Source organism: Euprymna scolopes, chromosome 7 (genome assembly GCF_053919585.1).
Source record: "Euprymna scolopes isolate OS-2025 chromosome 7, ASM5391958v1, whole genome shotgun sequence".
Lineage (NCBI taxonomy): Eukaryota > Metazoa > Mollusca > Cephalopoda > Sepiida > Sepiolidae > Euprymna > Euprymna scolopes.
In genome coordinates, this window is record NC_136488.1 from 60327658 (window position 1) to 60344634 (window position 16977).

General features: G+C 33.7%; 1 protein-coding gene across 1 annotated transcript in view; it reads left to right on the plus strand.

The window, feature by feature from the left end:
- The window catches only part of LOC145280278 (NACHT and WD repeat domain-containing protein 2-like), a 115198-nt gene that overhangs the window by 38500 nt on the left and 59721 nt on the right, over nt 1–16977 (plus strand). The window contains exons 10-12 of the mRNA XM_080132051.1: nt 2159–2301; nt 9119–9221; nt 13446–13661. Of these exons, the coding sequence (XP_079988177.1) occupies nt 2159–2301; nt 9119–9221; nt 13446–13661 (462 nt within the window). The remainder of the gene's footprint in view (nt 1–2158; nt 2302–9118; nt 9222–13445; nt 13662–16977) is intronic.

Here is a 16977-nt window from a genome sequence, read left to right on the forward strand (position 1 = left end):
GGAGGCATAGTAAATAGGTACTCTTCTCTATGGTTGTGAAACTTGGACAACATACAGGGAGCATTTGAGACGTCTCGAGCGGTTTCACCAGATGTGCCTATGGCGAATCTTAGGTGTGGGTTGGCAGATGTATGTCAGTGATGTGGAGGTGCTTCAACGGGCCCAATGCCTTAGCATTCAGGCTCACATTATTAAGCATAGACTGAGAGTGAGTGGACATGTAGTGAGGATGTTAGACAGTCGACTTCCCAAACAACTCCTTTATGGCGAGCTTGCCGAGGGAAGACGTCTGGCTCAAAAGGCTAAATTGAGATTTAAGGATTGTTTAAGATCCACCTTAAAAAAATGTGAGATTGATAAAAGAACCTGGGAGAGTCTTGCTTTGGATCGTGGATGGTGGAGAAGGACCTTGCAGGGAGTTGTGGGCAAGTTTGAGGCAGATCGAATCCAGTATGAGCGGCTGAAGCGTGATATCCAGAAAGGGAGAGTGAAAGGAACCATGGATGAGAGGGGGCGCCAAATTGGTCTGGAGTGTGAGGTGTGCGGAAGAATATGTCTGAGCAGAGCTGGGCTGATGAGTCACCAATCTACTCATCGACGCAGTGGGCCACAAAGCAGCCTTGAGTTGCCAGAGTTAACCTGTGTCAACTGTGGGCGGATGTACAAAACGGCAGGTGGTTTGAAACGGCATTTGATCCTGCATAAAAAACAACAGCAAGAACGTACTGCTAGTGATGCACATGTACAATGTGTGCTAAGGAATGCCAGAGTTTAGCAGGGCTTAAAAGCCACATTCGTGCGGCCCATCACTGAATGTTTTCGTGTTTCTATATACCTTTTTTTTTCTTTTTTTTTGTGCTATATCGAGTGATGGCAATGTTCAAAAGTGAATTTGCTGCCATCATATATATATATATATATATATATATATATATATATATATATATATAGTAAGTTATTTAAATATATATATATATATATATATATATATATATATTTAGCTTAGTTTAGTTTCGTATATACAAACATGTATAATAGTTTATAATTTGTGGATATTATTTTCATAAGTATGCATACACAAATTAGAATTTATAAATTTGCTAAATATTAAATAGGACATTTTGGTGGAAGATTCATAAATTAATTAAAATTGTTAGTACAAATAGTTGGGTTTAATGACTTTGTTTGATAAAAGTTCAATATGGCGTAATGGAAAAATATAAAGGTATCTGCAGCTTCTCTTCCCATTTTCGGATTTTTATCATGTCAAATCAAATTTGAATTCCTTTTGACGGATTGAATGTTGCTATTTCTTCTGATGAGTTAAGGGCATAATAGATTCACTGATTGATATAATAATTAAGTGACTGATTTCGCACTACAAAACAGATACTGTCAAAGATTGTATAAGTCAACTGAATTAAAGGAATAAATTATAAGATGGTCAACATCATGAATTTTGGAATATAACTTTTTGTCATTTATTCTGTGTGTGTGTGTGTGTGTGTGTGTGTGTGTGTGTGTGCACCAGAATTTATTTTTCTACATAGTCATCACCATTCTCAATACACTTTTATCAAGAATTCAATGACACATCTCTGCTTCTAACGCATGTCCATGACAGAGGTTGATTTCTTAGAGTCTCACAGCGTCAATATCTGCAACAGAGAGATGAAACTTTCACGTCATGAATGCATAAATTCAGTCATCATAACAATGCAATTTGATCCATTTGGACGGAATAAAAAATAGGAACCATTACTTTTGGAGCGATCCTCTCATATATATATATATATATATATATATATATATATATATATATATATATATATATACAGAGAAAGAGAGAGAAAGAGAGAGAAAGAGAGAGAGAGGGTGATAAAAAGGAACAAACTGAGTCATGTGTTCATCAGCGTTTCGTCTTTATTTTGAGACTTCCTCTGGAAATAAAGACAAAACATTGATGAACACATAACTCGGTTTGTTCATTTTTATTTCTCTAATTTGTCGGAATACTATTTCCATTATTCTCATCACATATATATATATATATATATATATATATATATATATATATATATATATATATATATATATATATATGTATGTGTGTGCGTGTGTGCGTGTGATATTTCATTATTTCATATTTTCTCCACAGAGGATCAAGGATTATGTTCAAAGTTCGAAAAGTGAGCCCTTAGTCATTTACGGAAAATCTGGCAGTGGGAAAACGTCAATTATGGCCAAAGCAGCAATGAACATGTTAGACTGGATGAATGGTAACGCGGTAATCATTCTCAGGTAAAAACAGTTTCGTTGAAATTTTTGCTGTGTTACTGAACTTCGGTGATTCGATCAGAATACATGTTTAAAGGTAAGAAAGCTACTACGCCTGGTCGTATGGATATATGGGCGATAGTACCACGTGCACTCTGTCTAGAAGTGGACGGGATGTAACTCAATTGTAATTAAATTTGGCAAAGGTAAGGGAATTAAATTGTTGATTTTTTTAGTTCTTCTTCGTTATTGTAGCGAAATTCGAAAATTGAAATATTGAATTTCAAATTAAACCGATGGTATCTACTAAATTGCTATGTCACAGTTATGAAAATATCCAAAAATTATGTCACAGTAATGAAAATATTAAAAAATTATGAAAATATCCAAAAATTATGGGAAACGATAAGGTAGAAAATTAATTATTAATAAAAACAATTTTTGAAGACAATTGGCAAAAATTAAGTTTTGCTAAATTGGCCAAAGATTTTTAGTTTTCAGAAAATATTTACCTCCCTTTTGTTACAATTAGAACTCTCCGATTTCTTTTTTTGTAAAACTCAATTTTCCTAATTGTCTTAGGACAACTATTTTCATTAATAATTAATTTTATACATTATCATTTTTCGTAATTTTTGAATATGTTTATTACTGTTACATTATTCAGTATATACAACTGGTTTCGCTTGAAATTCAATATTTCAATTTTCGAATTTCGCTACGATAATGAAGAACAACCGATTTTTAAAATTTTATTTAAATTAAATGTGTTAAACAAAAAACACCAATATATATTTTTTTATATTTTTTATTTAAAAGCGAATATCCTTATTAACCAGGTTTTAAATATTGTTTCTTTTGCCTGGATTATTAAAAAATTCGGTTACAACCTTTCAAATAAAAAATCTGCAATCATTTCTTCATATTCACACAAAAGATAATTTCGACCAATCAGATGGTTGGAATGCATTTTTTCCTATTATTTCCAGCAAATTCTCCATTTGCTGCAATAAGAAAGGGCAATTCGGAATCTTAACCTATTGTTCTAAGACAAGTAACTATTTTACTAAGAATTGTAAGAAAAAATAGTTTTTTCTAACTACTTTATTTAATGCAAGAAAGTTTTATAACATTAATAACAGAAAAGTGTAAAATGAGACGATATTGTAATTTTTCTTAAACAATACATTCGAGAAATTGTAAGAAAAAAAATCTTTTACTTTAGCAAAATAAAGTTACTTCCCTTAGAAAAATGAGTTAAGATTCCGAATTGCCGAAAGAAAGATTATTAATTGTTTTTAATGTTATTACTTCAACTCTCTTTAGAAATGTTTAAAAAATATATATTGAAATTGTTCTATTATTATAACTAACGTAATAAACCTATTTTATATTTTGTATCCGTGTGTTGTTTTCTACTCGACGATGCAGCAATATATTGGATACATATGGGAAAGTCAACTAGGAAAAGGGGCTGAATCCAATTTCTAAATCTCTCACGTGGGTGCATTTATAATTTTTGTTTTTGAAAAATAAAATGTATTCTCTGGTTGGATAGGACTATACAGGGGTGTCCACATTATGTAGTGACGATGACTGGTCAGGGCCTCAGTGTTTTATCCTTTGGTACAGGACTTTCTACCTTTTGTTTCTGGATGAGGTTGCAAAGCCTTTTAAGGAAAACTGCAAGGCAGCAGTAGGATTTGAAATCAGAGTTCCCATCTCTTAGCCTTTTGCTGTTATAAAACCCACAAGGCAGTGGTGTTTGATTTTGGGGTTGGTTCCCCTAGTCTTCGCCCAACCAAGGGCACACACAAGACTGTGAGGCAGGGGTTATTAGTGTGCCAGGTCGTGTCCACACATCAGTGGGCCATAATGCACTACCTCTGGGGTCCATACAGGGGTGTAACTTAGATATGAATAAATTCTGAATAATCTGAAACAGCAGATATTAATTACGATATATCTATTAAATGATTTGTATGCTTTCAACGTGTAAGAGAATCTCATGCAAAGCATTTTCTAATGCTTGTTCTGCATTTCGCATGCATCGTTGATTGGTTTTGATAAGCCTTAATAGCTTTCTGAAGTTTTGAGATGAGTATTGATAATTCATATTATTAGGATTCTTTGGACTATGGTTCTCACTTTGAGTGTTATTATAACTACACTTCAGCCGATGTAACCTCCGATCTTCTTCAGGCGCATTTTGTTGAACTCAAGTATATTTCTGTCGAACTCAGGAATCTGAATAGAATTTTTGAACGGAACCCCTTATTTACTCCATAGAGCTAGCACGTTCTCGTTCTGTCAGCCTTGACTAGATAGAGGACAAAAGTAATTCACAATTGTATTTTTCGGTTGCCCACACTGAGAATTTAACCTTCATCCTTCAGAAGAGTTCCACTGTACAATTGAATTTTTCCAAATACTCTAACCACTGTGTTTGCTTGTGTGAAGTAAATAAAGGGTTCTATTCGAAATTCCCTACAGATTCCTGAGTTCAGCAAAACATTCCTGAGTTCGACAAGATAGACCTGAAGAGAGTCGAAGGTTACATTGACCGATACGTTGTGAAAATGACGCTCAATATAAGAACAGTAGTCTCTATAATCCAAATAATACCTTAATGGCTTATACACTTAACAGGTTCAAACCAATATTATACAATGTTTGTTGATGATAACAAAGTAAATAATCTGGGTCAGTACAAATAGTGTAAGATAATGTTTATTGTACAATTATATTAATGTATTGTGTATCAGAGAGAGAGAGAGAGAGAGAGAGAGAGACGGAAGAGGGATCGAAAGATAGGACATATATATAGAGAGAGGGGGGGGAGAGAAAAGGAAACACATAAACAAGTATTGATATGTTTAAAACATAGATACTTACAATTGTGTTAGTGCATAATGCTATCTATATAACAATGTATTTATTCGTACGAGGGATGGGACGATTCTAATATTTTTTCCGATTCCGGTACAATTACCGATTCTGATTCTTTATAAATCGCTAAATATTTAACTATAGAGTTGCTATTTTTCCCCGATTACCGTAAAAGCACATGTTAAATGTACACATAAAAACACACTTGTTGGGAGAGGGGTGATCTATAGATTTTAGTTTTACTGGTAGTTTAAAATCAATATTCATTATTACTACCAGTAGTGGAAGATTTTGTCATGAACAAAAATGAAAATAATAAAAGAATTGTATCTGCCATTGGAAAATAGGTACAAATTTTCCCGATTCTGATATCATTAAAAGCCCCAATTTTTTTGATTTCTGATTCAGATTCCGCTTAATCATCCCATTGCTAATTCGTACCTTATTATGGCCGTTAGCACCTGTTATTCCCTATTTGTGATCATGGACTTGTCCGTATACGAAAAAAAAATGTGATATTTAGCTAGTGTCACTGAATGAACATTGGGAATGCAACATTGATTTAATAAGAATTTTGGAAAAAAAAAAAATGGAAATTTAAATTCATCATATTCGATTTAACGTCCATTTGATATGCTTGGACAACTCTAAGAAATTCACTGCCAAAGTAACCTATCTATGGACAGGTCTTTGTTTATCCCTCATTTTCTTTTTGGTGTTAATTTTTTGTAACTTCCTCCTATATTTTCCTCAGCCTTCCCTTGAGAACAGAATCTGTTATCCCCAACTGTTTTACTTCTACTGACATAATCGCACTATGTTTTACTTCTACTTACATAATCGCACTATGTTTACATACCTGGGAGACACTTCCCTTGGTCAACAGTGGTAACTCCTGCAATCACACTAGTCCTGGCTTCATTCTGTGCTACAATTGTATCACTAAGGTAACAAAACTTCTCCACAACCTCAATAGCTCCCATCCATAGCCTTGAGACCCCTGAAGGGGCGTAGGCCATCTACAACTTTGTAGATGCTTTTGCAGTGAGGAGTTCTTTTTTACAGGGTGAGGGTACTGGCCTTACACCCAACTTTCCCAGAAGGTACATACAGCGCCTTCCCAACCTTGTTACCCATCTGGTACTGGCCAGGCTCAATGTTGCTTAACTTCGGTGATCTGGCGAGAACCGGTGTGTCAACGTGATTGTGCTGTACCAATAGCTTCACCATCAAAATATATTTTGTTCTCATCCATTTCCGTTATCATACACTTGTTGCATATAAACTGGTTATACAAAAAATCCTTTTTTAAGTATATCTGAACATTTTTAATCAATATTGTAATATCCTAAACAATAAAAATAAAGAAGGAAATAACCTCTACAATCACAGGAGTTATGGCCCTTAATGTCATCTGGAATTTTGATCTGGAAAATATACCTAACACGATAGCTATTATTCGTCCTCTCTCTCTCTCTCTCTCTCTCTCTCTCTCTCTTTAATCATGATCCATCCTGCTATCCCACCACGGTAGTAACCGATATTTAGCAAGTATTGATTACTTTCTATACCAAACATCACAAATGGTTACTTCAATAACTCAATTTCTATTAATGTTCTTATCAAAGTGCTTCAAGATGTAGGGGTTTTGGTTTATGACCGAGGCTGCAAATCTATAAAAAAGAAAAAAAAAGAAAGAATTTCAGAATTCTGCTTGTGCCATAGTAATAGATTAGGTAGTAAATGCTACATCATCAGGATCCGCTATAAATAATTTTATAATTTTATTTCAACATAATAATGTGTTGTGAAGTGGATTTGTGAGATGCTGATATGATGGGATAAATGCAAGAGAACGAACAACAAAATAAAATGATTTAGGGGGAAAAAAACAAAAACAATTTCAGAATTCTATTTCTTACATAGTAATGAATTAGTTATTAAATATAACATATGCAGGATCCGATATAAATAACTTTATAATTTTACTAGCATAGAAACCCGACGTTGCCCAGGATTGAATAATGGTTTAACAAATATTCCACACTTCTAATATCATCCATTTTTCAATCAAATCGATTGACTGCTTGCTGTAGTCAGGGATTCATTGGGGTGCACCAAGAGGAAGCTTTACATACCTCCCTGCAGTGACTTAATCCACAATACATTATAATCTACATTGCAATGTAGAGAACCTACTGTTGATTTTATAAAATTATTTATATTGAATGGCTTGAATTAAAGTTTAAAATGCAAAAGTCAAGTATCATGATTTAATTATGCTCTGTCTTAGCAAAAATCACTGTTAATTTTATATGTCGGACGTTTCTGCTTGTACAATGATAAAATTTCTCAAATGCACTTGTGATGTTAGGCTGTATAAGAATGTTAACCTTGGTTAAAATCGGTTTGTTCCTTCTTTAATCAGATTTTTCAATTATCGATTTTTGATACTTATCGGAGGCATCCCAATGCAAAACCTATCTAAGAACACTCCCAGACACATGGAATATATTTGTGTGAAATTAAAAAAAAAAATCGGCCCAGCTGTTTTGGAGTCCATAGGGAAAAAACATACACACAGGTACACACAAACAAAATGCCTTTTATATACAAGCATAGATTTCAGCATACTAAATGTGCTGTGGTGAGAAACAGATAAAAGAAAAATGGATGAAGACAATTCTATGTTGATCAACAAAATAAAATGATTTATTTAACATTTTTTACAATTGAACGAATTACTATGAATGAGGGGAGTAAATTATCTGTCTCAGTAATATCCCCCATTTTAAATTTCCCTCGTTGTTACCGTCTGATTTATGCAGGGGCAGAAAATCCTGCCTCAATCTTTTTCACCAATCTCTTTTTAAAATGTCTCTTGGCAAGCCAAATAATTTTGGGATACAAATAATGTACTTTTTGGGGTTTGTGATGATTTCCATTGGTTGGTTTTTAGTTCACACGTTTCTGGGGAAACCGACTTGATTAAGAGAGTGAATCTCAACAAAGTGGAGAAAAAAAGGAGTGGCAATTAAAGCCATTTGTTTTTTTAACATTCATTGGAATCACTTTGCGATTCAGTCTCCACAGACTCATTAAAAGTTAATAAAAGATTCAGAGAGAAAAATCGAGTAGAAAAAAAATATTAAAAAAGAAACATTTGGAAACTGACATATTCTTCAATTCGGTAGAATTTTAAATCGGACGAATGACAAAAAAAAAAAAAAAATAAGGGCAAATAAGTCTATAAAGGTTTTAAGATTGAGCTTCATTTTTGCTTAGGCATTTGATTCCCATAATAATCAATTTGAACTATATGAAATAACTGCATTTATATTGATCGCTTAAGAATGTTTATAGACGTAGCTTTACATTGATCACATAAGGGTCTTTATATAGGTAGCAAACTTTACATTGGCAACTCTATTTTCTTTATTTGCAGATTTGGCAACTCTCGGTTATTTTGAGTTCAGCATTTACAAATTGCAAATGATACAATTAATTTACTGAGAGAAACATTTGATGAATGAATAATTTCACGAAATGGACTTTTCAACTGGCCACCTAATTTAACCCCATTAGATCATTTCCTTTGGACATATGTAAAGTCCCATGTCTATGTCGATAAACCAAACACAATAGACTACTTAAAAGACAACATTCGATATGTTATTGTCGAAATACAGCCTAATTTAATGCATAGAGTTTGTGAAAACTGAACCTCTAGATTATGCCATGCTCGAAATTTTATTTAAATTTTAAATGCAAAAAATCGATCTTTGGTATAAACCAAATATTTGTATGATAAAAATGTTTTTCTGAGATTTATTTTAATTTGAAGTTCGCCGCCTCTAAAAATCATCCTTTATATATATAAAGGTATACATGATTATGCATATTATTATAATGGAAAGAAGATTATTGCTTAAATATGTATTCATCTTATTAGGTTCATCGGTACGACACTGTCCAGTTCTGATGCAAACAGTCTGATGGTCAGTATCATTCATCAACTACAATATATCTCCGCCTGTCCTGAACCGATCTCCGCAGTAAGTACCAATATTTAACCAGTAATACATTGACATTAAATGTGTTGTTCATTGAAAGGCTTTCATATAGACGTAGTATATGAATGACAAGGTCCTACGTAACAGTACTAGGGAGGCGACGGTGGCTAGATGGTTAATGGCACAGACTGAAATCCAGGGTGTGCCAAGTTCAAACCTAGTTTGTTCCACAGAAACATTTTCACTTAGGGATGTGTTGGCAATCAATGTCTTTCTACGTATAAAGAATTCTAACTAGAAAGATGTCGGCGAAACGAATGTCAACAATAATCATCTGATTCAGGCAAAATGAATGAATGATGCTCAACAAACAAACAAACAAACAAACAAACAGCAGTATTCAATCTCAACTGCAACCTTTATTTCTGATGGCTGAAAACATAAAAAAGATTTACATAAAGTGGTCAGTTGTGGTTGTGGTATTTAATTCCTTACCATCACAATATGTGACATGAAGTTAAAAAGTAGGAAGATTCAAACCAACGTTCTTAAAGGAGGACACTCTGGCTTTTTATAAATTGCCCGGAAGCCCCGTTGGTATTCCCCAGTCAGAACGTCTCAGTCAGTAAGCAATAAACTTACTCTACCCAAAAGACGGGAGGCAAGGCCTGGGAAAGTGAATTTGCAAGACAAGAAATGTACATAAGTCAACTGGAAACTAGTCATCTCAACAATCTCTGTTGGTTTTGGTTCTGAATAAGGAAAAGGATTGCATAAATTGGACAAAAAGTAAAGATAATTACTACTCTCTTAGTAGTTCTATAAACAGGCCTATATGAATTAAAAAGGTTAAGACTTCCCATTCTCTCTCTCTTTCTTTCTTTCTCTCTTGCACACACACACACACACACACACACACACACACACACACACACACACACACACACACACACACATGCACACACATGCACACACTTTCTTTATTTCTCTCCCTTTCTTTCCTTCTTTTCTCATGGTCGAAATCGGTTAACGATTTAAAAATGTTTTACTGCATCTGGGCAACGCCGGGTAATTTCAACTATATTAAAATGGAAATGTTTCATGACTTTCCTTTAGACATAAAACACAGGCACAGAAAAAAGAAAATAAGAAACTAAAACCTTCTGCTTTTATGTGGTCAATGGTAAGGGCCCTTTTGATGGAAGCTGAAAATTCACACATTTAAAAGCCAGACATTTTTTTTCTGTACTCAGAAAGATGGGAGATGAGTAAAATTGTAAAAGGCTATTTATAGAATTGAGATTGACGAGTACGAAACAATGGTTGGATACGAAACAACGGTTAAAATAACTCAGTTGGCAGCAGAGTTTGAAAATCTAAACACAGTGTTTCTCTGTTCCTAGTTGATATGTATCACCACGAAAAAAGATGTGTGTTGTAGTTGCAATTTTGATCTTTTTTGATACGGCCCATAATTCTCACAGTTTTAATTATGTGCTTCTTTTGAAATATAAAATAAATTTTATATTTTTACAAAAAATTATGCTTTGTTCGTCTCTGTTTACAAACATTTAAATTTCAGCTGACGAATTCAGCCCAGATAATTTACTGGAGTGAATTAATGAAGCCAGAAACCCCAAAAAGCAAATAAAAGGGCCAGTCAAAATTATGAACAGGGTCAACCTCTTAATTGAAAGGGATGCGTTTTATAACCCAAAAGCTGTTTGCTGAACCCAGGATGTAACAACCCTTCCAAGAGATATCCCTATGATACAGATAAACCACGTATTATATTTATACTAAGTCACCACTTATCAAAGCTCACATGCCATTTTAGGGCAAGGGTTAATGAGTTGCCTAGTTGGACGGGCAACAACGCCTTGAGAGGTCCGGAAAACGATAAGTGAAATGGACAGGATTTGATTATTTAAGATAGCAGCTCGACAAGAATTTGTTTACATTGGACTTCAAAACGACGATGCTGTAGTCACATGGGAATGGGAATTTATGGAAAAAAATTGTTTATGGAAATTCCATTCAATTTTAGGAACACAGAAAGAGAAATGAACAATTTTACAATGGTTGTAGGTAGTTTTTCCTGTGAATGTTTTACAGGAAAGAACCAGAGATTAGAGCCCAGTCGAGTATTTGCCATGAGAATGACAATGAAATGACATCTCTTCTGGAAGAAAGAACGTGTTGGGCAAGAGAAGAGATCACCTCTCCATTAGATTTCGAAGTCACTTTTGTACTCTGTCAAAGCAGGAAAGTGGTACTTCTCCAAATGTGGGAGTCATAGTGTTCCATCTTTTTTTTATACTTTTTCACTCCAACCATATTGCCACTTAAAAGATAAAGAGCTACTATTTGCGACCATGTCTACAGGAGCACTTTGCAGTGAGTTCAGCAGTGACATATCTGTAAACATATTTAAATTTTTGCATGTTAGTAGAGTTCGGGAAGCAAGAAATAGGGAGGAAATTCCTAGAGTCTAGCAGTTTGAGGGAAGAAGCTATTAAAGTAGAAGGTTTTCTGATATCTGAGTACCTGTACCTTTGCTTGCCGGGTTAGTTGGGGGTATTTACATCGAGGGAGCACAAGTGCTATGTGTTCGTTGAAATACATTCTATTATAATTTTGTAAAACAAGCACAAAGACGCAACATTGTAACAACATTGTAACAATAGGACAAGAGTTAGAGCTTTGTTAATAGTGTGAAGCCTATTAAATTGAAGATTCTTTTTTTAGACAATGTCTGAGGGAGAGACTAGTAGTGGATGCACCAACCCAACACTGCTCCATACATGGGCAAATGGTTTGGTTGTTTGGTTGTTTTATTTTACGGCATATCAATCCTTTTTAGTTTATTTAATGTCGAATCCAGTTATTTTGGAAATAGTATTCATGTTGCATTCAGTTCTTTTGTAGAAGGTTTTTATTCTTCAAGTTCTTTGTATCTTCAATCGCTAGTTTGTAGTGGGTTTTTTTTTTTTACACAGGCATCACCACATTATCAAGGCCAAGAGGCCACTCGAGGATAAGGATTAAAGAGTGTACAATAGAAATTGGACAATATAGTAATCATTAGTAATGGAAATTCGATAAATTTGTTAACTTATATGGAACGGCTCATCAAGAACTTATTTATGTTAGACTTGAAGACAACCATATTGTAGTCAGTTGGAAAGCAGGAAAACGGAAGACAATTCCACAGGCGTGCAGTTCTAAGAAAAAAGCTTTTTTCATGGAATCTACGTTTAGTTTTAGGCACAGATAAAGAGTGGGGGGAATTATTGATAATGTTTTCAGCTAGACGAGTATTTCTTGTGAAAGTTTGGCGAGGGGGGGACCATAGACTGAATTTCAGTCGAACACTTTCCATGAAAATAACGATACATCAGAGACAAACTCGCAACATCTCTTCTGTGAGATAGAGGTTACAGGGAAGAGAAAAGGACATCTCCTACGAGGCTCCGAAGTCTATTTTGAACTCTATCAAGGCAGCATAAGTTTGGTTTGGTTGTTTTATAGTGGATTTTATCGTTTTTGTTCCTTGCCCTGCAGAACATAAATGAGTTTTGCAATGGGAGAGGGAAAATGGTTAGAGTATTAATGTTTGGTACATTTTAAGTTAGGAAACCAGTCAGAGAGAGGGGGGGGGGAGATAGAAAGAGAAAAGGGAAATGGGACGAATGAAAGGGGGAGGAAGGGGGTTGTTTCTGGTTTTGGTTTTGCAGAATATTGGGCAAATGGTGGCTCGTAAACATACAGAATACTGTAAGGTGTTATTAGTTTTCTAGCACGGTAGAGGTAGCCTACCTTCTTCACAACAGCTTTGGGAATGTTCTCAACGCATTTGTTCCAATTCATGTTGCCTATGAACGTTTTCTAGCACGGTAGAGGTAGCCTACCTTCTTCACAACAGCTTTGGGAATGTTCTCAACGCATTTGTTCCAATTCATGTTGCCTATGAACGTTTTCTAGCACGGTAGAGGTAGCCTACCTTCTTCACAACAGCTTTGGGAATGTTCTCAACGCATTTGTTCCAATTCATGTTGCCTATGAACGTTACGCTGGGGAGCTTGAACGATGAATTCTCTGGGCATATCTGACTATTATACAGGAAAAGGATTACGTCAGAAATGGGGTATATCCAACCATTTTCGCATCGATAATCGCAACAACAACAAAAACTTTTTGAATGCTTGTTTGCGAAAGAATGATTTTCCGTTTTGTTGTATCTCTTTATTTTTCTTGTTCTTCCAGAATTCCAAAGAAATTAAGAATCAGTTTCATGAATACTTGAAAAAAGGAAGCGCAACAAAGCAGCTCATCTTGATCCTCGATTCTTTGGATCAATTGAACGCCTCCAGTGGCGGTCGCCAATTAGCCTGGCTCATGACAGATTCGTTACCCAAACACATCAAGCTAATTCTTTCGACACTTCCAGAAAAACAACACATTTGCTTCCCACAACTTCAAGTAAGATATTGCAACTTCTTTCAATTATATTTAACGATCAAAGCTGTTCGGTGTATGGAAACAATAGAGAGGAAAAAAAAAGTGCGTGTAACATCTTTCTTTTATGCCTCTCTCTCCCCTCCTTCTCTCCCTCTCTCTAGCTTTCTACTCCCTCTCTCTATTTTTAGGTCTGTCATAAATGCTGTTTTTATAACCAAGAGAGTAATTAATAACATTCATAATTTTTAGAAACTGTTCTACATTATTTTAATTAAAAATTCTCTCTCTTTTCTATCTATCTATCTATCTATCTATCTATCTATCTATAAAACTATTAGCTTTTTCGATGGCAAATAAGGTCAGGAAATATTTATCTCTCTCTTTCACGCTCTCTCTCTCTCTCTCTCTCTCTCTCTCTCTCTCTCTCTCTCTCTCTCTCTCTCTCTCACGCTCTCTATATATTTATCTATCTCTATTACACATATCCATCTATCTACAAAACTATATTAGCTTTTCTGAGGCAAGGCAGTTCTCACAATACGAGTAAATAAAATTTTCTTACTCTCTCTCTGCCTCTCTCTCTCTCTCTCTCTCTCTCTCTCTCTTTCTCTAAAATATATATATGGAGATAGAGATCGATCAATAGATAGATAGATAGATAGATAGATAGATATTGGTGGAAAGCAAGAGAAAGTGTGCAAGAGAGAAAGAGAGAGAGAGCGTATCTCTCTCTCTTTCTCTCTCTCTCTCTCTCTCTCTCTCTCTCTCTCTCGCTCGCTCGCTTTCCACCATTATCTATCTATCTATCTATATATTGATCGATCTCTTTCTCCATATATATATTAGTGTTGGGACGATTATCTCTGATGAGTTCATCAAAATCTCATCTAAGATTTATAAGATGTATAACCTATTATGTGGCTTTTCTCAATCTTATGAAGAACTTCTAAAAAAAAAAAAAAAGAACTAAAAAAAAACAATTTGTGATAGTTTTATTTTTATTGTCAAAAAAAAAATTGAAAATAATCTGTTTAGAATCGGAAATTAGGCTATAATTTTTTCGATTCCGATACCGATTCTAATACCCCCCAAAAGTTCCGCTTTTTTCGATTCCCGATTCCGATTCCGAATAATCGTCCCAACACTAATATAGATAGATAGATAGATAGATAGATAGATAGATAGATAAAGAGAAAACATTCTGAAGATTTTCTTAATTAAAAAGGAAATTATATCTACATTTAAATTTATACACGTACCCCAAAAAGAAGAATGGGATTGGGACATTTATTGTAATTAATAGAAAAAGAAAAGAAATGATAAACAAATATGCAACAAATAAATGTTACCAAAGGCAAGACTCTTTTACATACCTGATTACTTCTTTTAAAGTGTGTTTTTGGTTCAAAACAAAATTAGTGTCATCTCTTTGAGTTAGAATTTAAAAAATGACTACCCACTAACCCCAGCAGAAAGACCATTGACAACCGCTCAAAATTGCAAATTAAACAAACGCTGATAGAAACACATAAATAGATGTTAACAATGGATCGAAAATGTTATGCTCCAAGAGTATTTTGTTTAATTATAGATTTTTGAGCGATTAAGCAAGAATGGGCCGAAATGAGTATTATTTTACATTAATCTTATGTGCGAAACAGTTTTCATATGCGGAATTTTAAAATAATTGTTTTTTTTGTTTTTTTTTCGACACATAATCATTTTAAAAATGTAGAATTCCATTTGAGAAGTGATTTAGCAAAAGGGATTAATATATTTGGTGGTGGTGGTGGTGGTATCATGATGATGATGATGATGATGATTATTATTACTATTATTTTTATTAATAGTAGTAGTAGTAGTAGTAGTAGTAGTAGTAGTAGTTGTTGTTGTTAATTTGTTTTACTTTTACAGTAACACAAATCAATCTAATAATCGACCAAATGTGTATAATTGTGAGAAAAAAAATATGAACATTTTTTTTCAAAGAAAAAAGCTGCAGAATAGTTAACAGAAATCCCTCCCAATGTTAAGAATGATTTTTTTCTAAATAATACGTTATTATATAGAAACCTATTCTTGACATGTGACGGGCTTTCGTAATTATTCTTTCTCTACACTGTTTTCTTATTTTGCATACCAATCGCTAGGTAATTGGGGGGGGGCATCAGCACGCCAGCACGCCAGTACGCCAGATTTCAATCCGCCATTTTGGTTCGCCAAAAAGTATGCCAATGTGCCAAATTTCATTCCATCATAAAAAAATACGATAAAAAATTATTTTTACATTTTTATCTAGCAATTAAACATAAACGAACATATGAAAAAACACGTTTATTATATTAAAAAAAAGCAACGACGGAGCTGAAATTGACTTTTTTTCTTCTAAAACAAAATTAACTGTTTTTATACATCTCTATGTGGTACACCAGGAAAATATTTTTCTAATCTTTAAAAATGAATGCAATTTATATTTGCAAGAATCTTTTATATTTATGTAGCCAATAAACATAAAATTATGTATGAAAAACCACGTTTATTATTAAAAAAAAACTAAACTTATACTCTAAAAAAGAAAAATCACGATTCTCCATTTTTAGGCGATTACATGTAAACAGCTGGAAAAATTAGTGGTAAAAATACAATAAAACACCAAACAATGAGTTTCCTTTATAAATATAATGCTAAATGATGTTTGTTGATCAGACAATTATTATTATTATTATTATTATTATTATTATTATTATTATTATTATTATTATTATTATTATTATTATCTGCATCTCGTTTGTGTTCTTGCTTTTTACAGCAAAGCAAATCAATTTAATAACTCGCCAAATTTTATTATTAAAATAAAATTTAAACTTCATTCATAGAAGGAAGGCACATAATAGTTAACAAAGTCCACGCCCTCCCCATGTTAAAAATGGCATTTTAAATAGTAACATTATTATTTAGAAATTCGTTACTAACAAAGGGAGGGAGGCGTTTTTAATATTTTGTTCTTACATCGTTTTCACATTTTGCCTCCCAATCGTCGACTATTTTCAACTTTTTATGAAAACTTTCAAGTAGCATGTTTTACACCAACGACGAACGGATACAATCTGGCTTTGTTTTAAAACTAAAATAAATCTTTTGTTGTCTTACAATTTTCAGTCAATTACAAGGAAAACATTTCAGGGAAAGAAATTCTAGAGGGGTTTATGTAATAATTAAAAAATTTATAAACAACTTATCTCTAATTAAATATTTATAAGTTTTAAAAGAATCAGAATCGGGAATCGGAAATTTAGAATGGAATCGGTAATTGGATGAGAATTGGGAAAAATTTTGG